Raw genomic sequence first — 23,859 nt, 5'->3', positions numbered from 1 at the left:
CCAACGTTCTTGTTGCTCTGTGTTGCGTTGTTAATGAGTGAAACACACCGGAGTTGAGGATCTGTGGGATTTATTCTCCCAAAAATATAATTTACAATTTAGGCATTTAGCAGACGGCTTATTCCAAAGCGACTTANTAGTAGTGGTGTTCCAGGCAGGATTTGAACTCGCAACCTTCCGATCATCAGCCCACCTCACTATCCGTTAGACCACCAAAAAAAAAAAAGAAGGATAATAATAACTTTTTTTTTTTTTTTTATGAGATCCATTTGTGGCGGACGATATTTAATTGTGGCGGCCCGTCACAATTAAATCAATGTATGGGAAACACTGCTTTTATGATATAGCAGGAATACAATGTGTCAGATAAAGTAGTAGTACAATACTGTACTGTGCATTCAATGGAAATTGCTAAAATAACAGCAAATAAAAGTAGAGAAAATGTAAATGAGGCTGCATCAGATTATTATATACTGTAGTGTGTTCCCAATGACAATCCAGTTGATCCTATAAGACAAATGCTACACATAACAAGCATAGAAGAAAAGTGAGAAGGTGTGTGTGATTGACCGATCTCCATATTTGTGTTGCTTTCAGGTGCCACTAAAGAAGCCATGAAGTCTGGTTTATCAGACATGGATTATCTGCGCTCAAAGGTGGCACAGACAGAGGACACCATGGAGGAGAGTAAGGAGAAGCGAGATGGTGAAGAGGAGGGGGAGGAGGATGATGAAGATGATGATGGTGTTCCTGCGCAGCACACAGACAGCGCCTATGAGAGCGGTGACAAAGAAAACCTCTCAAAGACCAAAACCTTAGTTTCCTCTGGGGATGAGAAGCAAAGCAAAGTAAAGAAAACGGCCAAGCAAGAGGTGACTGTTCAAATACACACGTTAAACAAAGCTGTTTAATTCAGGACATTGTTGGTTTTCTAGTTTACACTCACACCTGTTTGTTGCAGATGGAGCCGACAACAGAATTTACAGTGAAGCTTAGAGGAGCCCCGTTCAACGTGAAGGAGGTGAGTGAACGACAGCGTCCCGGTTTCAAAGTTACTGTGAAGATATTCCACTTTTAAAAGTTCTGTATATTTCATTTAACAAAAATATCCTCTTTTGTGTTTGTCCTCATAGCAACAAATTCGGGAGTTCATGTTGCCCCTGAAGCCTGAAGCAATCAGGATTGGGAAAAACGAAAGTGGGAATAGAACAGGTTTGATATTCAAAGGACTTTTCTCAGCATAACGTACCCTGATAACATTTTATGCTCATTGTCATATTATTCAGAGGTTTACTTACTAACCCTTTTGTTACCTCCACTACTCTATTGTGAGTCACCTTAGAGCGTAATGGTGTGTTAATAACAATGTACATATGTTGCATCATTTGGATAATTATGGTTATACATTTCCTACAATTTGTCACTTAGTTGAAGTAAAGTTAGTCTAATCCAAATGAGTCCTCTAAAACATTTAAATTGGCTTGAACTATATCATATAGATTGCCTCACATGTGCTTATCATCGGGTAGTTTCTAAATGCTAGGAAGCCATATTCTTTATTTCTTACATAAAACTACATTACCAGGTTTAACATATGCTGGCAAATGTACTATAGATATTGTACAATAGGCGCGTTCACACCAAGTACTTTTCCCACAAAGGTTCCTGAGAACTACGATTTAGTTGCGTTCACACCAAAAAGTCCCAGGAACTAAATTAGTTCTATAGAACCTTTTTTAGCCCCTTTTCAGTCCCTGCTAGAGAGCAGGGACTTTCGTGGGAGAAAAAGGTTCCTGTGTCTGATTGGCTGGGCGGAATGCAAACCACGCCCCGTAAAACTCCCTAAAACTTTTGTGAAGCCGCCATTTTATTATCCTCGCATTGCATTATTAGCATTAGCCCAGCGCAGAAACGCAGAGAGACTAACTTATGACACAAAAGAAAACATGGGAGCGGTGGAGATGAGGAGGTGTCAGCGTTCTGGCCGTTTACTCAGAAGGCTTCAGTAGAAGCTGCTGGGACTCCCAGCAGCTTCTACTGAAGCCAGTCCCCAACTCCGGGGACTTCCGGCCGGGGATTTTGGGCGGCAGTATACGCCGTGAAGTTGTTTGCGGCCTGCCAGTAAACCCAAAGCAGCAGAAGAAGAAGTGACGTCAGCGGCTTCATTTGCCTAATCCAACCCCAGGAACTAATTTCCGGTGTGAACGCGATCTGTACTTAGTTCATGAGAACTAAAGAGTTCTCAGGAACCTTTGTGGGAAAAGTACTTGGTGTGAACGCGCCTAATGTAAACACCTGGTGGGTAGAGTTGTCTAAATAAACCCTATGTCTTTGTTGACTGTGTGTCTTTCAGGGTATGTGTATGTGGACCTGCACTCTGATGAACAGGCGGAAAAGGCTTTGAAGAAGAATAAGGATTACATAGGTGAACAATACTTCATCCTTTTCTCTTGTTCGTGCATCACCATGAATTTAACTGAAATGATCACCAACCTTGTGTGTATCTGATGACTCTTCCTGGCTGAAAATGACACCTGCTTGTGTTTTCAGGTGGGCGTTACATTGAGGTCTTCCGTGTGGACCCCAATGGGGGTAAGGGGAAGAAAGACAGAAAGGACAAGGACATTGACAGAAGCTTTACCAGGAAGCTCAAGGACGATGAAGAGGAGGAAGATGTTGCAGAGTCCGGTCGACTCTTCGTCAGGAACCTTCCTTACACCTGCACAGAGGAAGAGATCAAAGAGCTTTTTGCTAAACATGGTGAATTTTAAACACAAACTATTTTTCAAGTTCATTCAAGCTTTCACTTTAATCCTGGGGAATAATAATTGTACATCTTTACAGGTCCTATATCTGAGATACTTTTCCCCATTGACAATCTGACCAAGAAACCGAAAGGATTTGCTTTTGTGATGTACATGATACCAGAGAATGCTGTGACTGCTCTGGCTCAGCTGGACGGACATATATTTCAGGTATTTTTACTGCAACGGACTTAGTATTCCAACTTATTTTCAGATGAAGTTAAGGCTGATACGTCACGTTCATTCTCTCGTGCTTTCAGGGCAGAATGCTTCACCTGCTGCCCTCCACCTTGAAGAAGGAGAAGACGGACTCAGACGCTGGTGGTCCTGGCTCTTCCACTTACAAACGGCAAAAAGATGCTAAAAATAAAGCTTCAAGTTCCAGGTAAACAATATTTAAGCACAATATCCTCTCATTCTGTGTTTGGTGTCGTATGATTTTACATCTGACTACATATTTAAATGTGTTGGTAAATGACATGACCCCTCACCCTCCTTGCTTGATTTAATGTTCTTTCTAGCTCCCACAACTGGAACACCCTATTTCTGGGCACAAGTGCAGTGGCAGATGCCATTGCTGACAAATACAACACGACAAAAAGCAAAGTCCTGGACCATGTGAGTGAAAGCTGTTCATAACGTGTTCATCAACCCCAGCATTAGTGTGTGTTCAGACCAAACACTTTCCTGCATTAAAACAATGCAAATGCTTGAGGTTCCAGTGAGTGCCTGGAGAAATGTACTATGCCCAGTTTAGATGCATGAGTTTGAAGTAGGGCTCCACTAGATGAGGAATAAATAAGTGATATTTATTTATATACTGTTGTCAATTAACGCAATTGTGTACTCAGTTCTGTATTCCTGCTGCTTTTCAGTTTACAGCTTAAGTACAACTATTAGCTTTAAAATAAATAAAAATACATAATGAAACGTATAGTGAACATTATTGGTTTTTTCAAATGTACCATTAAACTGAACACAAAAGACACCAATCAAATATCAGTCTTCTACAAATTAGTGTATTCGGAGGTTGACCTCATGATGACTAAACTTAGTTTGAAGGCTGCCAAAACTTAGTTAGAACTAAAAGGAGTCATCAAGGAAAGCATGTTCTATTTAAAAAGATAAACCGTAAAGATATTCTGTTTACATTAACAACCAGGAGTGCATGTTTGCATATTCTATTGACTTTGCTAGATGACATCTTATTGCTTTCCAACAATGTAAGTCAGGGAAGTATTTTCTTTTTGTAACAACATGTGAATGATATCCACTTGTCTATGCTTGCCCTCCCCTGCAGGAGTCAAAGGGAAGTCTTGCAGTGAGGATGGCCTTGGGAGAGACGCAGATTGTACAGGAGACTCGACAGTTTCTTCTGGACAACGGTGTCAGTCTGGATTCCTTTAGTCAGGTATGCTCGATACAAATTCCCATTTACTAATTGATAATAAGTAATATACCGTGCCGGAAATCCAGGAACATTTTTTGAAATGGTTTCCTACATATAAACATTCCCAGGCAGCAGCAGCGAGGAGTACATCTGTGATCCTGGTGAAGAATCTTCCAGCTGGTGTGACGGTGGGAGAGTTGGAGGAGCTTTTTTCTCCTCATGGCTCTTTGGGCCGAGTGCTGCTGCCGCCCTCCGGCCTCACCGCCATCATCGAGTTCCTCGAGCCCACCGAGGCGAAACGAGCCTTCACACGGCTGGCCTACAGCAAGGTGCGTGTCGCTTTATACCAGTAAAACCTGTCCCATATGTTTGATGCTGGACCTGTCCTGACTGTATCTCTGAAATCTGTAGTTCCAACACATCCCGCTGTATCTGGAGTGGGCTCCTGTTGATGTGTTTGTGGCAGGCAGACCAGAACCAGGTATAATCTCTCACACATTGTTTAACATACTACACAAACCTTTCAAGTTGTTTTTTTTGTACTAATTGAAATAACCTAAATGTATTTTTTTCCACCAAGTATTAGAAAAGGAGGAGGCAATGAAAGAGAAAAAGGAAGAGGAAGAGGAAGAAGAAGAGGAAGAGGAAGAGGAGGAGGAATCTGCTCCTGGTTCTACACTTTTCATCAAAAATCTTAATTTCAGCACAACAGAAGAGACACTACAGGAAGTGGGTTCATTCATACATTCAACCCTTAATTCATCATTTTAATCATAGCTTAATGTTTAATATTGTTTTATTCATTTGTTTCAGACATTCGCCAAATGTGGAAAGATCACTTCCTGCACCATCTCAAAGAAGAAAGATAAAACAGGTATTAAACATTAAAAAGAACTATGAACCTTCACATCCGTAAATGTAAAATAAAACACAGCATAAACTTTGGTCTGGAAGCAACGTCAATGTATGTATGCACTTGTATGCCTTTGCCGTTGTTTTCTCAAGCTTTGCAAGAGAAATGTATAAAGTTATTATTATTTTTTAGTTAACAACCACCTTTACAATATTAATTTGTTTCCAGGCAACATGTTATCCATGGGCTACGGTTTTGTTCAGTATCAGAAAGCGGAGGCAGCACAGAAGGCCCTGAGGACACTGCAGGTACCATCCTTATGTCCGTGTTGAACACATGTTCTCTGCAACCTGGATCTTTGTTAATGTGTGTTTTTATATCTCGTCCCTCCACCAGCACTGCTCTGTGGATGATCACCAGCTAGAGCTCAAGGTCTCTGAGAGAGCCACAAGGTAAGATATGCATCAGAATAAATATAAATAATATATAAATGTAAATAAATTGTGAATGTGCAAGTTTATTTAAAAGCAAAGTGTTATGGAATAAGCTAGGACAGTTGCTATTTGCAGGCTTAAGCTTTGTGCATTAGCACCTGTAATCTGTATCATCTGAAATGTGCATCATGATAGAGAATGACTTGGTAAAAGCATTATTATTGCTGACTGTAAGAGTTTGTGAAGACAGCTGTTTTGATATGTAAACTCACTTCATAAATAGTTAAACATTAATGTATTTCCTCTGTATGCAGGACTCCTGAAGTTTCACGCAAGAAGAAACAAAAAGACAAGAAACAGACGGGATCCAAAATCCTCGTGCGAAACGTCCCCTTCCAAGCCACCGTCCGGGAAATTCGAGAACTCTTCTGGTACTGAGCACATACACACACAACTGAGTTTATTCTCATGTTGTATGGGAAACAACCTGAAAAAGATAAATTAATAATACCATGATTTCATCCCCATGTCATTTTCAGTACTTTTGGAGAGCTGAAGACAGTCCGTCTTCCAAAGAAAGCCGCTGGTTCAGGGAATCATCGAGGCTTCGGCTTTATTGACTTCATCACCAAACAGGACGCCAAGGTTTGTATTATCTACGCTTTCAGACTGAAACACTGCTGCAATAAAAATGACCATTACCTTAATACAAACTAATCTCCTGTCTTCTCCCCAGAAAGCATTTGCTGCACTGTGTCACAGCACCCATCTGTACGGCCGACGCCTCGTGCTGGAGTGGGCTGACGCGGAGGAAACAGTGGAGACACTGAGGCGGAAAACAGCTGAACATTTTCATGGTAAGTCCACACTCTTTTGAAACAACATGCAGAAATGAAAGCAACTGTTTATTAATGTATTTCTTTTTGCTTCATTTATCGTCCTTGACAGTTGCCAACAAAAAGCAGCGACAGTCAGAAGTCATGGAGGGAATTGTGGAGAACATGGAAACCGGAGGCGATGCAGAAGACTGAATCTGCCCACCATCACTGTCCCTGCCGACTCTTTGACTCTGACCAGTGTCGCCCTTTGTCTTTTTTTAAATAGGACTGTGAACAAAATAAGGACTGGTTGGCAAAAGGAGATAATTATTAATAATGTCTCAGCTGGTGGATGTTTTGTGGAACTTCTAGATTTCTTACAATGTTTGGTGTAGAATGATCCTCAAAATAATTTAAATGGTTTGATTTCAGTTTTTATATAAAATGTTATATCGTGCTTTAAAGGTTTAATGTCTTAATTTGTTTGTGTAACCGACTGAGAAGAAAATAAGCAAAGAAAACATGAATTGTTTGTCTTTTGAGAAACGTTCTCATTAATGACTTTGAATCTTAAAATATTGATAAGAATAAGAAAAATAACGATTATCTCTCAAGATAAGGTGAGTCATTCTGACGAAACGAATCATTTTTGGAAAAGGTTTCCTACTTACAAGATATTTTCTTTTGCATCACATTGCCGAAAATTAACCTCTATATATTTTAAGAGCTGAGACTTTAAAAGTATAATAATGTTGTAAACTCAAAGGGACATCTAGTGGCAGCAGGCTTGCAGTGAAAACCCTTATTTAAGACTGAGAAACATTTTTCTCTTATTATTAATAAGGTAATAGTTATTTAATATTTCTGCACAATTGAGGATACATATTATTCTGTAATAAATATATTTGTTTTATTTTTGTAGAATCAAATTAGTCATTGCTGCACATGATTGCTTCTGATTCATGTGATCCAGACATTTCTAAATATTAGACAAGTTGTTAAGTCCAGAAGTCAATATTTTCTGTTTATACATGTTTAGGGTTGTAGTTTATCTATGTGGACCTCATTGAGATACGAGAAACACTTTGTAGATTAGCAGTACATTACTGCATTATATCTGCATATCATGTGTTTTTATATGTACAAAGAAACTGACTGTTACATTACATTTAGTGGAGTAAAAAGCACACTATTAACCTCTGAATTTTATTGGAGTAGAAATACAAAGTAGCAACAAGTTGAAATACTCAAGGACAAATGCAAGAACCTCAAAATTGTACTACAGTACTTTTGTAAATCTACTCTGTTACTTTACACCACTGTTTATCTGGTGCCAATGTGCATGAGGAGCTGTTTAGTGATTGGTGGACATTGGGAGTGGGCGTGTTCTTCATGTTGTCATGTGACTAGTCACCCACGGTGTAATGTCATGTGACTTGATCTGGCAAACATGGCGTCCGGACAAAACAAGGGGTCTGCTGCTGGGGTTTTTAAACATGCGTTTACTGTTTTAATCGGTTTGTGTTTTATGTGCGCATATGTTCGGGCAGATATACAAACCGCTGTTATTGACAAACAAACCGGACAGCTGTCTGTTGTTGAGGGATATCGAGAAGATTTTGTGGCCTGGGCAAACTTCACTGATGACATCAAAACATCAGGGTGAGTTCATGTTTGGGTCTTTCTATTGGAGGGACTCCTTTGCTAATGCTGTTATATTTTTAAGAATATTTAAACGCATTTCCTCTACGATTAGTTTGCAGTTTATAGACAAATCGACTAATTCTTTCAACTTTTACTTCATCTGCATTTTTACTTCTAAAAATATCCTAAAACCCGAAAGCAGAAGTGAAACACGTGACAGGAGAGGTCAAGATAGCCATACATGCATAGTGGACCTCTGTGCAAATGTAAGAATAGTAGTAAAACCCAATGAATGCATGAATTTACAAAAAGGAAAATAATTAAAGGGTATGGAGAAATTCAAGCTAAACATGAGAACACAAGTAGCCCTTTCTTTGCAGCTGGTCTTTCTTGGAGGTCACCACCAGCACTCAGTACAATGACAGCATCCAGGCTTACGCTGCCGGTGTGGTGGAGGCTGTACTCACATCTCAGGTTAGATTATACAGTCCTTTTTGATGATTGACCTACATCACATGTATTTAACCCTAAAACTTGATGTGTGTCTGTTGTAGCTCATCTATAAGCACTGGATGAACACTCTGATGGGTTACTGTGGGCCCTTCGCCACTAGAACTGGTTACTGCGAGCGCCTTAAGACCTTCATCTCAACCAATCTGCAGTGGATTCAGGATCAAATAGAGAAGCAGCCCAGTTCACCCTACTGGTACCAGGTATGAATTTAGTATTTGTAGGATGATTGCATGGCCTGAAACATTTGAAAAAGCCATAAATAAGTTCTTTGACATTTATTTTCTGCCTGTCAGGTGCGTCTGGCCCTGCTGCAGCTGAAAGGTCTAGAGGACGGCTTCAATGACCAGCTGTCATTTCCATTAGGGTCGTTCTACCTCAACCCATTTGGCTTCTTGTAAGTGGCTATCTCCATTTTTTTTATTAATTCATGTATTAATTTAACATATTTCTTTACTGGTCCATAAATGTAGTTTCTTGCTGTTGTCTATCTTACTCTACGGCTACTCTGTCCAACCAGACTGTTCCAAATGGGTGGGGATCTGGAGGACTTGGAATCAGCTCTGAACAAATCCAGCCTTACTCAACCTCTTGGATCGGGCTCCTGTTCGGCTCTCATTAAGCTGCTGCCCAACAATAAGGATCTCCTGGTGTCACATGACACCTGGAACACTTACCAGGCCATGCTGCGCATCATGAAGAAATACATGTTTGCTTTTAGAGTTTCCCCTTCAGGTAATTTCTAATCCAAGTCTGTCTTCGGTTCATCATTGCTTATGTTAAAGCTGTGATTGTGACTTTATAAATTGTTTGCTGTGTTTTTAAATGAATTATTTAACCTTTGCTTTTCGCTATTGCATATTTAGTATGAATTAAGATGTGAGGATAAAGGCCGTGATGGTCTGGTTAATTTTTTTTGGGTTTATTTACCATTTAAAAGTGGTTGCCTGAATGAACCCACATTTTTACAGGCCCTTTTTCAAAAAGACAAAATGTGTTTACAAATTTGAAGCACCAGTAATGGACTCTATGATGATGAGAATGCCGATAAATCTAACTATGTACTTAATTACATTTTTTTCAGACGAGCACCTTCTTCCTGGAGGAATTCAGGCATTCTCCTCTTACCCTGGATCGATCTTCTCTGGAGATGACTTTTATATCTTAAGTAGTGGCTTGGTGAGATCTGTTTGTACTTGCCACAATACAACCGACTGCAAATAATACTGAGTTATTTAAATGTGTTGTCAATATTTTTACTTGAGTAAAGGAAAAATTGATTTTATTTCCCCTAATCTATCTTGTGTCTCCAGGTTACTTTGGAAACCACCATTGGCAACAGTAACCCCGCTCTCTGGAAGTTTGTGCAGCCCACAGGGAGCGTCATGGAGTGGCTCAGGAACATTGTGGCTAATAGACTAGCTTCTACGGGCAAGGAGTGGGCCGAAATATTCAGCAAATACAACAGTGGAACGTGAGTATTAGGACAAAGACCTTCAGGACTTTTTGGTTAAAGAAGAGTAACCATGGGCTCATTACGTAGATGCATGTCTATCAGGACAACAGTGTCAGTAAGGAAAAGGTTAATGCTTGCACACTAAGTCCATGCCAAAATCAACATTTTACCTTAATATAATCAATTGTCTTTTTTGTTCTGTGTTCAAATTTCCATTGAATGAAAAAGATAAGATGTTTGACCTCATTCTGTCATGTGGATTGATAGGATAAGGAAGCAGAAGCAGGTTTTTTATCAGCAGTCACATGAGAAGTCAGTTGGTTTAGACAGCTGCAATCAGGCTGTGTCTTTGTTGTGGACTGCTGAATAAGCGACTTCATCAATTAGATGATTATACAGTTAAAAATAGAAGTCAGTTAATGATATTAGGGTAAAGGTTGTATGCTCATTTTAGACTGTGTGTTTTTTTTAGGTATAATAACCAGTGGATGATTGTGGACTATAACCACTTTACTCCGGGGAAGACTGACATTAAAGAGGGACTCTTTGTTGTGCTGGAGCAGATTCCGTAAGTCCTTCATCATACATTATTTCAGCATTATATTATCATGACTTCTAAATAACCTTTTAAAAATATTTTAATGCTGCAGGGGAGAAGTTGTTTTCCAAGATAAAACTCAGGAACTGCTGGAGAAAGGGTACTGGGCAAGTTACAACATACCGTAAGTATCCAGTTTAAAAGTTTTATGTAAACATATACTTTGGATGTGTTATAATTGTGTTACATGTAAAACTGCCTTTTGTTTATATTTGCTCATATGTAGATACTATGAGGAAATATTCAATGCAAGTGGCTGCAATGAGCTGGTGGAGAAGTACGGCCCGTGGTTCTCTCTGGACCAGAATCCTCGGGCTCAGATCTTCAGAAGAAACCAGACAGCTGTCACAGATGTGGACTCCATGATCCGCCTTATGAGGTACAAACAAACTCTAACATTATACTTTAAATATGTTGATTAAAAAAAAGTGTTATCAATGCGATTCTTTGTCTCTCCTCAGGTATAATAACTTCAAGGAAGACCCATTGTCAAAGTGTGAAGGCTGCAATCCACCTGGAAACGGAGAGAATGCCATCTCAGCCCGTTCAGACCTGAACCCGGCGAATGGAACGTATCCGTTTGGCGCCTTGAGGCAGAGGTCGCATGGAGGAACAGACATGAAGGTTATTATATTTTCCCATTTATCTACTTCCCATCACCCATATCTCTGCCCATGCTTACCCCAACTCTTTTCTATGTGCTTGCTAAATCTGATGCATTGTATGTTCCTGTTCAGATGACCTCCTACGGGATGTTTCGTGACTACGGTATGATGGCAGTGAGTGGACCAACATGGGACCAGGTGCCGCCCTTCCAGTGGAGCACTTCCCCTTACACAGATCTGATGCACATGGGGCACCCCGATACTTGGGCATTCAAGCCGATAAAAGTCACCTGGAATCCTTAGTTGTTTTAACGCTGAATATACGAGTGGCATGATCAATGTAAAAACTGCCGGCGGTTTGAAGTTTGGACAAAGGGAAATTATACTTGGATTCATTGTGACTCCACTTTTATGAACTCAATAGTCATGTTAATGATTATCAGAAGAGTGGCAATAATATCCAGCAGGTATTACAGTTATGCACTATTTTCATAATTAAAGCACACAAGGTATACAAATGTTGCAATATGAACTACATATCTGATTTTCATGTTTGGTTTGCTTAATAAGTGTACCTATTGCGTAAATCCCACTTGTTTCAATTGTGTTGCCATTTTCTTGAAATTGAAAAATGTTTTCACATGACCACACCTTTCTTTTGAGAAAAACGCTAAGTTCAATAATGCAGATAAAGAAGCATGTCACTGTGAAGTCAAATGTCTTGATTAGTTTTCGAATAATTGTAATATAATGCCTTATATGATTTGGGTATTTTTTTCAAATTATTTTCTAAATAAAATGCTCAGATTGTTGAATTTTATGAGATGTGATGTCTTCATGTTCTCTACTGCATCATTTAAATTGTTATTGTGGATGTGTTCAAATATATGTTTGTCACTATAGCCAAATAAAATCATATCGTTGCAAAAACTAATACAATGGTAGAAGAAGTACTCAGATCTTTTATTTAGTTAAAAGTAGCAATACTACATTGTAAAAATACTCTGTTACAAGTAAAAGTCATGTATTCAAAAATATTAAGTAAAAGTACAAAAGTATTGACATCAAAATGTTCTTAATGAATTGCTAAAATAACATTGAATGTAAATTGATTTTATTTGTATTTATTATTTTATTGAACTTTATTGAACAATTATTCAAATTAATCGAAAAAATACGAAAACATCAGTATTCCTTACATTAATTTAAAACTGAGTGCATTATGAACGGAAAACAGAAACAAAACACAAGATCACTCGGGTATTGAGGCTTTTTCTTACTTTTGCATAATTTAATGTATTTTTTGTTTCAATTAATTTAATTAAGAAAAGCAATAAATACAGAGGAAATTTGGAGAAAGCGACATTTGTATTATGAATTATTTTTGCTAAAATAAGTTAAACTCATTGGTTGTGAAAACAGTCTGTCCGTCACGTGACCAGCCATGGTGGTCGTCACGTCATTTACTGTCGTAAAGTGACAGCGCGGTCGTGTTGTTATCTTCGAACAGCTCCTTTAGCTGAACTTTAAACATGTTAAAATGTCGATCTGTTGTTCACTAACTGTCACGTAACTCAGGAGAATACCGAAACTATCGACGTGATCATAGGAGAATGCTTAAATTCAAGGTATGAAGTTTTCTGTTAGCTCGTTGGCTTGCAACATTACAAACATAACAGAGTAACCTAACGTTGCATCCAGTAATGCTATTTATCAATGGAGCTCGTTTGCTGATATGGTAGACAAGTTACACGTGTCCTATTGCTCTGTGGTGTGCACTCTGTAGTGCATTTATTTATATATACAATATATGGTGTAGAGTAGCTAAATTCTAGTTATTCCTCGTATTCCAAACATTGGTGGAAAGATGGTTTTCTTGGTCAATATTTGTACAAGTTAGCTGTTAGACGGCATACGGCAACTTAAAGTCAGCAGTGTGTTTAAACTTGTTTTGGATTTCACTAAGCTTAAAATTAGGTAGGTAAAGGCTATACAAACAATTCCTGCAGAAACGCTACATTTTTCTGAATATGATCTGAAACAGTCCTGAACATCTTGCTTTAGTTTAGGTAATCAAATGTGCTGACCCGGGTCCAACAACCGACCAAAGTCCATGAAGGAGACCAACTTACAGAAACGTCTCTAACTGAAGTGACTGACTTTTGTTTACAGTTTTGCACAGGTGTATCTGGAGTCTGATGATGAGCAACCTCAGGGATTATGTATCCCAGAATCCTCCATTGGTGACATTTTTCCTGTGTCTGTTGACTCTGGCCATCTCCTTTATCGGCTTCAGTTCTTACAGCTACACCCACACTGTTCCTAACCCCGACATAGTGAAGGTAAGGACTCACTTATTCAATTCATGATTTGAGAGTGGAATCGTCTGGTGTTCTAGCATGCAATCTGTTCACACAATCCTTTTAAGAGGACAAGTTCTTGTGTGTAAGTAAAACATGATGTTGTGCGGACTGTGAATGCATGTTTGCTTGTGTTTCTGTGTGTCCGGAACTGATTTGTAAATGGCACACTTTATTCCTCTTTTAGGACTGGAACCATCTACTGTCCTCTTTTTCACAGCACAAGTTTTGTGTGCAAACCAATGCAAGTTCGTCTGAGCTTGTCTCACCAGTGCCTTCTCCTCTGATGGATAAAGACAGTTTAGTTTCCTCAACAAAGACTCCTCTCACCACTTTGCATCTCAAGGTTCCTCTGTCTGTGACTACCAACTCAAATAGTGGCTCCCTGAAAAACCTTGCTTTACACACTGCCTTCAGTGCCAGTCAGTTACATCTTGGGGGTTAGTTTTGCACTGCATTGCTTTGTTTCAGAATAAAGTTAAAGCAGGTGAATAACCATAACATCTCACTCATGATCGATTGTTTTACTCTAAAGGAACGGAGAGTGTTGATGTGACTCTGGAGTTTTTGACCGAAAACGATTCCTACACTTGCCTCACCATAAGGGCCCCAGCGCACCTCCTACCCATGAAACTGTAAGTTAATTCATCCTCAAGTTTCTAAGCTTTCTTAAATCACTATCTTTAGTGTAAACCGCTTATAGCACTCACTGTCACAATGGTCAACCGTGTATATGGATCAATAAGATTTCTATACATTGTTGTATTTTAATTAAACGCAGCACAGTCATTTGTTTTGTACAGATTTTTTGGATGAAAAAAGTTTACAAATCTGCTAATTAAATACAATTCCGTAAATAATAAATCTCTCTGTTTTATTCTTTACATGTTATGAATATGCAAATGTTAGTAAAATGGGAATATGCATGAGTAATACATGAATTCATATTAATGTAATTTTCATTTACTCATGGTGATTCATTTTGACAAAGACAGAGCTTTCCACTGTACCTAGATAAAATCGCTCCTGAATTTGTCATTTTTTGTGTGCCTCTAATGTCATGCTTTTTCTTTAATTAAAGACTTCCGCCTGAGTGCCCAGAATTTAAGAAAAACATTTCCCCCCTCCATGTGGAAGTGAGTGACAAGAAGCCTGCGGCATCACAAACCTGCTACAGCCTACACTCACAGGATGACCCTACACTCACAGTCATGTTAACGCAGGTACAGGATGTCAAACATGAACAATATAACTGAGCCATGATACACATACCGTCTCTACATTTTGTCATTCATTCTCTACTTGTATTCTTTAGGACGAGCGAAACGTGGCAGTGAGACATTTGATGGAAGTCAGTGTGTGTCTACTTGGAGTTTGTTTGGTACTCTGTGTTGCTGCCAGTCTCACACAGTCGCTCATACGCCGCCATCATTGGAATGGACTAGATATACAAAATGTAAGTAATTTCTTATATGACCATACCACTTTATATTTGTATCTCTGGCTATGGTTAGGATAAGCCATATGATTGAAAATCTACATACTGTATCGTAGTCTCTGCATTTGTTGTTAAATGTGCATATGTTGTTTTAACTAACCTTATTGTTGACTTTTGTTTGTTTGCAGGAGCCCTTGATGGACACATGAATATTTGTTATCTGCTGACACCAAAGTCATTCATTTGAGAGAAGAGCGTTATGTGTCACTACTTTTTTTTTTAAGGCACATTCAATCGATTTCTATGGGGAGTAATATTCAGTGTTTTGAAAATTGATCACAAACAGATTGAGTACATTGCATGCAGTGTGTTGTGCAATTTTGAAGACAGCCTACATTTTTATATAGCACCCAGTGAGATGAGGATACCGCATTGAACATCTGCTGCATCAATGCTTAACATTTTTATGACATTTCTCAAAGGTTTTTCCTGCTTTAAGAAAGTGTGATGCTTAATCAGTAGAGAATACATAATATATGACAATAAAATTGTATACAATATCAAAGGGAGAAATAATTATATTATAATTATAATAGAGAAGGAGTATATTTTGTAATGGGATCCTGATGTACTCTTCAACTAGTAATGCCTACACTGTTGATTGTTCATACATTCACTATCAAGTCTAGTGCATTTTGTACCATGTTTACGTCATACATTTCTGATGCATTCTGCCGAGGGAGAGCTCAGTGTTCTCCATGAGTTTTTGTGCATCCACCTGCAATGTGTTAGTGGGTGTCAAGTAAAACCCAAATTCCTGTTGCTCCTAAATTATTTCTAAGCAAAACACTTTGTTTAGGTGAAAAAAAAAGGAATGTACCATGTGCTGCTATGATAAAGCTATTTGTAATAACACTTCAAATAATGCACAGTTTGTCACCTTGAATGTCAACCCTGCAATCAGTGATTTAATGCATTTTGAGAATGATGACGAGGTCGGACAACTAGAAAGGCGTAAAATGAATGCAAATTAATTTACAAAATATATACTGACATGTCCTACAGACTCACTCCAGAGTAGGCTAACTCTAAGAAACAGATGACTGCAACCTGTTTTCTAACATTCTTTCTCCAGTGTTGTAAGAATTAAACATTCAAATTGGAACATAAAAACTAGGTTACTATTGCTGTTATGGCTAGGGCGCTTAAACTTTAAGTGTCTTTTTAAAAGTAATCCACACTATTAATTCCCTCTAGGCTTGGGGCTTGACTTGGTGCACACACCACAATATTGGTAATAAAGCACTGTGAAATTCATTTTAAAAAACCTTACAAAGTTGTCTGCATCACCGAATGTTCCCTCTGGTGATCGAAAAAAGTGTATCTTTAGTGGAGTCCAGCCAAAACCATCAATGGAATATGTTGATCAAGTTAAGAGAGCTGAATTGGATTTACGGTTTAAATGTTTATTTAAAGAAAACTGAAATGTCCCGTACATTTACATTAGGCTACAATTTCTTTGGAGGCCAATGGTTTATTAAAGTATGAAACTCCATCTGAACTATGATCTCTCTTATGACCCTTTGCCAAAATGGTGTGTGTTGCCGAATGTGATCAACTCACAATAAACATGTTTTTTTTTTAAAGTCTGTGTTTCAAATTATACATATAAAATTGTGTCTACAATATTTCAATAGTCATTCCAACGACGTGAGGCGGGACCGCTGATGTACCGGTATGTTACAGCGTCTACGTAAGAGGATCTCTCGTCCAATCATTGTAAATAATATTTACAGGGGGCTTTCCTATTGGTGGAATATAGAAAAATAGAGGCGGGATTTGTTCAGAATGCAGATCGAAGGGGAACCAACGTCGAAGTGGTTGTTGGATTATTCGCGGCCTGACGGATTGTTTTATGTTAAGGACAAGGAAACGTAACTTTACAAAGTATGTATTCTTGCTTATACATATTATTACTCTAGGCCGAAGCAACTACAAAGTCGCCATATTTTAAAACGGTCGGCAAAGTGTGTGAAAATGACTTGAGAGAGCTCCATGTTTCCAGTGTGAAGCTAGCTAGCTAGCTACTGTTAGCTAATAAACACTCAAGACGCAAACGTCTGTTAGCTACAGTTAGCCTAACATTAAACGTTAGAATCGTTAATGCATAACGTATGAAACGTTTATTAAGGTGTATATCATGTGTACTCTACTTAATATGACTTTGCATAGACCTAAAACAATCACTGACTTCAGCATAAACAACTTATATAAATGTGTCTTGATAGCTAGCTAAGACTGTGCCTAAATGCGCCCTTTGCTCTCTTCTATGAAATGTTGATGTACCCAATCAGGCCCCACACGTGGAGCCTATTCCACGGGGGCAGCGTTCATTCAGGTGGATGTTCAGTTTCCCCCAATGAACTGTTGAGTGTCTCAATCATCTGCTGTCGCATCATGTCCATGGTGACAACAAGAGGAGTCACGTTAAAACCTTGTAGGTCAACATGCAAAACCTTTGATGGCTGTCTTTCCTCTCCAGGATGAAAGCTCTGGTCTAGAGCTCCATTGTGAAGAAAGAACACAAACGGGAAACCAGGAAGCTAGAAATATTTCTGTGTGGCCATGGCCTACTCGAACTACAGCAACCTGAGCAGGGCTCAGCTCACCTTTGAGTATCTGCACACAAACTCGTAAGTACTGACATGCTAGCAATTAATATGTGCTTATGAACTTTGTACTACACATAATTATGCTGGGGAATATCACAGATCAGCAATTAGATATACATTATACAACATATTACACCTTTAACCATCATTTGTGTCTTCAGACTGAAAGGCTTACAACAGATCAACGCCCACATTACAGATACACCTTAACTCTATTAATATCTTTTACACATTCTACATAACATGTAGCTTGCACTGATGATCATGTCTGGTAAAGCCTTATAATCAGTTCAATGAAGAAGAAAATATGCATCCATGTAATTTTGGCAGTTTGAAAAATAATAATCTCTTAGTCTCACATATGACTGTTATGTCATATGTGAAAATATATTAACTAACATTTCTAAAATCCACTCTGTCAGTGTGTGAATGAGAAATGTGTACTTTTACTTTGTGATCTTTTAATATGAGTGTGATCTGGCTGATGTGTTTGAATCTTTTGAACTTGATGGAATCATGAAAGTGCAGCAGTGATGTTTAGTCTGAAAAAGAAAATGTCATCTAAGGATTGATGCAATTCACAACCTTTTCTTACATGGTTTCAAAAGGCACTTGCATTTACTGTATGTCTCTGTACTTCACAAGCAAAGATGGAACCAAGGTGCCTTATCTTGTCATTGCTAGGACAAGTAGACTAATCGTTTTTCAGCTAACAGATCGGTCCATGGTTGAATAGGTTGTGGTGCCCCGGTCAACAAAGTCAGGAACATGGCAGTTAACACATCCTGGGCTCGTTTCCAAATCCACTGTTATGGGATTATGCACTGGAAGGGTTTACCCAAAGTACTCAAACGATAGTGCTTTATTAGGTGTTTGGAATAGCTGATGAGCTTGTGGTGTGCATTACATATGGAGTAAACATTACAAATAAATCAAAAATAATAATGAAATGCTCTTGGAACCAGAAGCTGTATACTAACTCTGTTTTAAGTGTAGCTTATACTCAACAGCTGGTTTGCATAAATGCATATCTCTTCATACACTTGAGACAAATACAGGTTGTGTAACAATTGCATGCAGAATAATAATGTGGATATCTGTAGCAGAGCAACAGTTTGTCTTTACCAGCTGGTCCTGCTATATAAACTGAAATCCTTCTTCAATGTCTGTTTTCAGGACGACCCACGAGTTCTTGTTTGGAGCCTTGGCCGAGCTTGTGGACAATTCAAGGTGCAGAAAGAACATTGAATGGTGGACACATTATGACTGATATCGTTCTTATTAAGTAAAATAACTCACAGTGGCTTTATTTCCTTCACAGAGATGCAAATGCCACACGAATAGACATCTACACAGGTACACCTGGGAATAACAGTTTACACAGTGAAGCATGCACAATTATTCTTTGCTCACTTTACATGTGGTTTTCCTTTTCACAGACAAAAGGCCCGAGCTGCGGGGCGGCTACATGCTGTGTTTTCTGGATGACGGTGTTGGAATGGACCCTTGTAAGAGCTCATTTATTCAATCACTAAAAGCTTCTCTTTATGATAAAAGGTGTTCTGTTGTAGGAGTCTTGTAAGGTTTTCCGATGATGTTCTGCATGTCTTTTATTTTTCAAACATGATGAATATTTATTTTATTAGATGAGTCAACTCACGTGATCCAGTTTGGGAAGTCAAGCAAAAGGTCCCATGAGTCCACTCAGATTGGCCAGTATGGAAACGGACTGAAATCGTAAGACGTTCTCTGCTTCTGTGTGAATATGACATTTTTACATTTGGTACATTTATTATTTGAACAATTTCCCACATCGTTAAAAATGTTTTTGTTTTCCCAGCGGCTCTATGAGGATCGGGAAAGACTTCATCTTGTTCACGAAAAAGGGCAATACGCTCACTTGCCTTTTCATGTCGAGGACTTTTCACGAAGAGGAGGGACTGGACGAGGTCAGTCAACTTTTAGATAGAGCTGTTGAATGGCGGTCGTCAATTTGAATAGCTCTATGTACTATTTGAGCTTTGCTTGTTACTGTTCTGTATTACATTGCCTGTTCAGGCTACAAGAGATCATTATTTACCGCCATTTTCATTCACTTTTGACAAGCAGAGTGAGTTGTTCTTCCATCTTTGATCATACACGTTAATGTACTACGAACAAACTGGTTTCATTATCATGTTTTACTACATTTTCTTGTTCTCTATTTCTTCCTCTACATTTACTCAGTCTATAATATGTCATTAATTGATGAAATAACTGTATTTAAGTCATTTTGAATACTTGATTCAAACTTATTTGGGTAACCATTTCACTTTTCATCTCAAGCTTCTCTTAACTTAACCTAAAGCTTTTGATCCTCTCTCTTCAGGTGATCGTGCCTCTTCCCTCCTGGGATCTGAAAACCAAGGAACCGCTGACCTCTGACCCCGAGAAGTACGCCATAGAGACGGAGCTGATCTACAAATACTCACCTTTTAAAAGTGAACAGCAGCTGATGGAGCAGTTCAACAAAATAGAAAGTAGCAGTGGTAAGCAAAAGAATATTTGTGAACAGAACAATTGTGTGGGAAATGATTTGTCTTGTCTCTATATCAACACATTACATTCTTTACATACAATTGGAATGATATAGAGTTTTTCTATAAGCTTTGGTTTTTGTGAATGACGTGGTCGCTATGTATTGCAGCAGTGCTTACTTTAGTGTTGTGCTTTGTTGAAAGGCACTCTTGTGATCGTCTATAATCTGAAGCTGGACCACAGAGAGCCAGAGCTGGATGTAGAGACGGATCACCAGGACATACTGATGGCTGGGACTCCTGTTGAAGGAGTGTAAGTGACTCCATTGAGCCGTGCAATCACCAACCCGTGGTGAAAGGAATTGTATTTTGTATTGATAGGATATTTAACGAGTGTTAATGGCCGCACTCTTTCCTCGCCCACAGGAAGCCGGAGAGGAGGTCCTTCAGGGCGTACGCTGCTGTTTTGTACATTGACCCACGCATGAGGATTTATATCCAGGGACATAAAGTCAGGACTAAGAGACTGTCGTGCTGTTTGTACAAACCGAGGTAAAATGATAACTCACTTGCACTGTGTCTGTTAACCACGGCGGTCTAGTGACAACACTTTAATCCACCTTCTTGTTTTGTTGATAGGGTTTATAAATACACATCGACTCGTTTCAAAACTCGCGCCGAGCAAGAAGTGAAGAAAGCGGATCACCTGGCTAAGATTGGTGAGACAGGGATGAAATGGGACTTGTGTTTACATTTTAGTTTTGTGACTCGCGTGCTAATCAGTTACGACCTTGGTTATTTATTTCAGCGGAGGAGAAAGCCAGAGAGGCGGAGAGTAAGCAGATGGCTTTGGAGACCAGACTAGGAGACGACCTGTCAAAAGATTCACGGGTAAGCAGAAGGGGATACTTTTAGTTTATGGCGCGTGTCCACACCATGTTTGTATAAAAACGTGATTGTTATTTGAAACCCCTGCCTTAATGTGAGGTTGTTAACGTTTGTTCCTCCGTCCGCTCTTCCTCTAGGCAATCCTTCGAAAGGTTCAAGATTCAGCCATGATGCTTCGACGGGACTGTGACATGAAGAAAAGGATTCTCGAAGCAAAACAGAAGTATGATAGACAACATTGTGAAACCTTAACATTATACATTGCTGTGTATATTGAATATTCCTTTGTGAATGTGTGTTCTGTATTTTCATGGAAATTATAAAGAATGGTAACTACAGGGGGTCCGCGGGGTCTTAAAAAGTATTAAAATTGATAAATAAATTTAGCGAAAATTAAGGCTATTAAACGGAATTTTCCAAGGTATTACATTTTGTAGCTTGTTTTCAATAAGTATATAAATTGTCCAAACAGGTTGTGTTCTACAGTCTGCCTGAATGTAATCATTGCGTAGGTGTGTAGTGTGATTCTGTGGAGTTTATTTATGGCATCCCGTGTGAGGTAAAGTGTCGTCAATGTAACCGGTTGAAACTCGAAGTGGCGATGAGGTCTTAAAATGTGTGGAAAGGGTCTTAAAAAAGGTCTTGAAAGGTATTACATTTGACTCCAGGATTCCTGCATATACCCTGAACTAGAAAGAATATCCCAACACAACACCTTTTTTAAAATAGCGTTATTTCTGAGCTTTCTCTATTTCCTATCAGTGTCCAACACTTTCTTGTTCTTCAGAGCGCTAAAGGAGCCCAAGGAGTTGAACTTTATATTCGGAGTGAACATTGGTCAGAGGGACCTGGATGGGATGTTTGTGTACAACTGCTCTCGTCTCATCAAGATGTACGAGAAGACAGGGCCTCAGCTGGAGGGAGGCATGTGAGTAACATCGAGCAGAGTTTGAAAAGTGACAATGTTTGAATATGACGATAAATATTTTACAGTTATGTGATTTGTGTGTTTTAGGGCCTGTGGAGGTGTGGTTGGAGTAGTGGATGTCCCGTATTTAATTCTAGAGCCTACTCACAACAAACAGGACTTTGCAGATGCCAAAGAGTATCGACATTTACTGAAATCCATGGGGGAACATTTAGCTCAGTACTGGAAGGACACTAACATTGGTGAGTTTCTCTGAAACGTGGGTTTTTCCATTTGTCACCAACACTGGACATGCACAATAATCATTTACCAGTTTAGATCATAGCTTCCTCCCTACAGCAAAACACTGCCCTCCCAATAAGTGCTCGACTGGTATCGGGTTTCCAATGGCTGATTTTTTTGAGAAGGAGAGAGAGAGAGTAAATGTCCACAAGTCATCTAAAAAAACGAACGTTGGTAAAACAAAAAAAGCTAATTGGTAAAAAATATAAATATATTTGAACTTGCATAAATGAATGAAAACAATGTTCATGTATTTGCTTTATTTATTTTTAATAAATGAATTTGTAGTATGAAATGCTGAGCGTCTGTTTGTTATGCAGCTACGAAAGGCATAGTGAAGTTCTGGGATGAGTTTGGATATCTGTCGGCCAGCTGGTCCGCACCCCCGTCATCAGAGCCGAGATACAAGAGGCGTCGGGCCATGGAGATACCGCTTACTATCCAGTGTGGTAAGTTACACATCAACACACACACCAAACACACACACTGTCTCGACAAGCGTACTTACTGCCACATCCTACACTGACTCTGACTCTGACTCTGCAATTTATCTTCAGATAAATGTTTAAAGTGGAGAACACTGCCATTCCAGATGGATGCTGTGGACAAACGCTACCCAGACAGCTGGGTGTGTCTCATGAACCCCGACAGCAACCAGGACAGGTGGGCAGAGTGGGGTTTCATAGGATATGTCTTTAAAGTTGGAGTGCATTGTTCATGTTACATGTGTATTGCATGCCAAGGTTGTTGCTGTCTATCAATCAATGTAGTGTTCCTACGAGCTAAACAAAGTGTGCGTTTTCTGTTCTTAGGTGTGATGCTTCTGAACAGAAACATAATTTGCCATGTGGTGTTCTGAAGAAAGACAAGCTGACGGGTGAAGTCAAACAAAAAGAGCTGGCAGAGAAAATCAAACTGCAGCAGGAGAAACTCGAGGCCTTGCAGGTACTTAATCAGTCCCTCTCTTTTCAGCGCTCTCTGTTTTATCTCAGGACACAATTGATTGTATTTTCTCTTAACAGAAAACCAGCACCATCAAATCTGCAGCGGACATAAAGAAGCTGCCTCTGGATGCCAGCATGAAACCCTCCGAGGGATCCTCTCAGGTACAAACTCCCCTGACTGGCTTCCTTTTGGGTTTGAATGCAAAGTCATTTCCTGCCTTTATTTGATACGGTCATAGTTGAGATGTGAGGCATTGACCATCATTAGTATTAGTATTTTCATTATGTTTTATTTTTTATACTGGGGATATCAATTGAAATATGAGCGATAACACACGAGTGATAACATTCCCAGTAAAATAAGTTTGCACGGATCTCTAATTTATGAAAACATTTTTAAAGATTGATTGATCAACAACCCTATTTGATCAAAGCATTAATATATAAATTCCTCTTTAACGTCTAATCGCATACATTATACTTTTTTTCTTCTTCACAGTGATACAATTATTTTTGTGTGCTTCACATGTTTTTGATTTAGGCAACCAGGTCTTCTGAGAGGTCCATAACGCGGGCCCGCTCCCCCCCGCTTCCAGCTCATCTAAAGGGCGGCCCCCCATCTCGTGCCCCTCCTCAGCGCCCCACCCGATCACCTGCTCCGCCACCACCGATTAAAGTGGAACCATCCAGGTCCAGAGCTGCAGCAAAACCTCCTCCAC

At 39.2% G+C, this 23,859-nt stretch overlaps 4 protein-coding genes across 5 annotated transcripts in view; all 4 read left to right on the top strand.

The window, feature by feature from the left end:
* The window catches only part of rbm19 (RNA binding motif protein 19), a 9,088-nt gene extending 2,332 nt beyond the window's left edge, over window positions 1-6,756 (top strand). Inside the window, 18 exon segments of the mRNA XM_010773936.1 lie at window positions 598-872; window positions 962-1,021; window positions 1,134-1,212; window positions 2,354-2,425; window positions 2,551-2,760; window positions 2,845-2,975; window positions 3,065-3,189; window positions 3,326-3,422; window positions 4,105-4,215; window positions 4,323-4,523; window positions 4,606-4,923; window positions 5,008-5,068; window positions 5,276-5,355; window positions 5,444-5,499; window positions 5,796-5,912; window positions 6,021-6,126; window positions 6,218-6,338; window positions 6,430-6,756. Of these exon segments, the coding sequence (XP_010772238.1) occupies window positions 598-872; window positions 962-1,021; window positions 1,134-1,212; window positions 2,354-2,425; window positions 2,551-2,760; window positions 2,845-2,975; window positions 3,065-3,189; window positions 3,326-3,422; window positions 4,105-4,215; window positions 4,323-4,523; window positions 4,606-4,923; window positions 5,008-5,068; window positions 5,276-5,355; window positions 5,444-5,499; window positions 5,796-5,912; window positions 6,021-6,126; window positions 6,218-6,338; window positions 6,430-6,512 (2,303 nt within the window). The 3' untranslated portion in view covers window positions 6,513-6,756.
* Window positions 6,757-7,727: 971 nt separating this feature from the next.
* On the top strand, window positions 7,728-11,932 carry plbd2 (phospholipase B domain containing 2). Its single transcript, XM_010773935.1, has 12 exons — window positions 7,728-7,961; window positions 8,324-8,417; window positions 8,498-8,656; window positions 8,750-8,850; window positions 8,974-9,188; window positions 9,538-9,632; window positions 9,767-9,927; window positions 10,382-10,477; window positions 10,560-10,631; window positions 10,734-10,886; window positions 10,969-11,131; window positions 11,245-11,932. Exons 1-12 carry the CDS (start codon window positions 7,750-7,752, stop codon window positions 11,413-11,415), a joined length of 1,692 nt encoding a protein of 563 aa, XP_010772237.1. The 5' UTR covers window positions 7,728-7,749; the 3' UTR covers window positions 11,416-11,932.
* A 629-nt stretch (window positions 11,933-12,561) lies between these two features.
* On the top strand, window positions 12,562-16,547 carry LOC104947825 (transmembrane protein 248). Of its 2 annotated transcripts, XM_010773934.1 has the most exons (8): window positions 12,562-12,740; window positions 13,285-13,454; window positions 13,660-13,912; window positions 14,008-14,107; window positions 14,554-14,695; window positions 14,788-14,928; window positions 15,099-15,148; window positions 15,183-16,547. In XM_010773934.1, exons 2-7 carry the CDS (start codon window positions 13,311-13,313, stop codon window positions 15,117-15,119), a joined length of 801 nt encoding a protein of 266 aa, XP_010772236.1. In that variant the 5' UTR covers window positions 12,562-12,740; window positions 13,285-13,310; the 3' UTR covers window positions 15,120-15,148; window positions 15,183-16,547. The 2 variants fall into 2 exon arrangements, with proteins under 2 accessions (XP_010772236.1, XP_010772235.1); XM_010773933.1 differs by having other exon boundaries at window positions 15,099-15,247.
* A 225-nt stretch (window positions 16,548-16,772) lies between these two features.
* morc2 (MORC family CW-type zinc finger 2) overlaps window positions 16,773-23,859 on the top strand; it is an 11,883-nt gene continuing 4,796 nt past the window's right edge. The window contains exons 1-20 of the mRNA XM_010773952.1: window positions 16,773-16,857; window positions 17,453-17,603; window positions 18,759-18,812; window positions 18,904-18,938; window positions 19,022-19,090; window positions 19,229-19,319; window positions 19,423-19,531; window positions 19,951-20,110; window positions 20,303-20,411; window positions 20,525-20,650; window positions 20,738-20,817; window positions 20,907-20,989; window positions 21,124-21,209; window positions 21,774-21,914; window positions 22,002-22,156; window positions 22,517-22,645; window positions 22,754-22,859; window positions 23,009-23,141; window positions 23,219-23,302; window positions 23,682-23,858. Coding sequence (XP_010772254.1) covers window positions 17,536-17,603; window positions 18,759-18,812; window positions 18,904-18,938; window positions 19,022-19,090; window positions 19,229-19,319; window positions 19,423-19,531; window positions 19,951-20,110; window positions 20,303-20,411; window positions 20,525-20,650; window positions 20,738-20,817; window positions 20,907-20,989; window positions 21,124-21,209; window positions 21,774-21,914; window positions 22,002-22,156; window positions 22,517-22,645; window positions 22,754-22,859; window positions 23,009-23,141; window positions 23,219-23,302; window positions 23,682-23,858 — 1,995 coding nt within the window. The 5' untranslated portion in view covers window positions 16,773-16,857; window positions 17,453-17,535. The remainder of the gene's footprint in view (window positions 16,858-17,452; window positions 17,604-18,758; window positions 18,813-18,903; window positions 18,939-19,021; window positions 19,091-19,228; window positions 19,320-19,422; window positions 19,532-19,950; window positions 20,111-20,302; window positions 20,412-20,524; window positions 20,651-20,737; window positions 20,818-20,906; window positions 20,990-21,123; window positions 21,210-21,773; window positions 21,915-22,001; window positions 22,157-22,516; window positions 22,646-22,753; window positions 22,860-23,008; window positions 23,142-23,218; window positions 23,303-23,681; window position 23,859) is intronic.

Source organism: Notothenia coriiceps, unplaced genomic scaffold (assembly GCF_000735185.1).
Source record: "Notothenia coriiceps isolate Sejong01 unplaced genomic scaffold, NC01 NC01_scaffold00013172, whole genome shotgun sequence".
Classification (NCBI taxonomy): Eukaryota; Metazoa; Chordata; class Actinopteri; order Perciformes; family Nototheniidae; genus Notothenia; species Notothenia coriiceps.
This window is presented reverse-complemented; position numbering and strand designations above follow the sequence as displayed.

What these genes read in the sequence shown, in the direction of transcription:
- plbd2 (XM_010773935.1), top strand. Translation starts at nt 7,750, where the DNA reads ATGGCGTCCGGACAAAACAAGGGGTCTGCTGCTGGGGTTTTTAAACAT. An exon ending in TTTTAGAGTTTCCCCTTCAG is followed by an intron (nt 9,189 to 9,537) that starts GTAATTTCTAAT and finishes CATTTTTTTCAG; the next exon opens with ACGAGCACCTTCTTCCTGGA. An exon ending in ATGGAGGAACAGACATGAAG is followed by an intron (nt 11,132 to 11,244) that starts GTTATTATATTT and finishes GTTCCTGTTCAG; the next exon opens with ATGACCTCCTACGGGATGTT.
- LOC104947825 (XM_010773934.1), top strand. Translation starts at nt 13,311, where the DNA reads ATGATGAGCAACCTCAGGGATTATGTATCCCAGAATCCTCCATTGGTG. An exon ending in TCACAGTCATGTTAACGCAG is followed by an intron (nt 14,696 to 14,787) that starts GTACAGGATGTC and finishes TGTATTCTTTAG; the next exon opens with GACGAGCGAAACGTGGCAGT. An exon ending in ATGGACTAGATATACAAAAT is followed by an intron (nt 14,929 to 15,098) that starts GTAAGTAATTTC and finishes GTTTGTTTGCAG; the next exon opens with GAGCCCTTGATGGACACATG.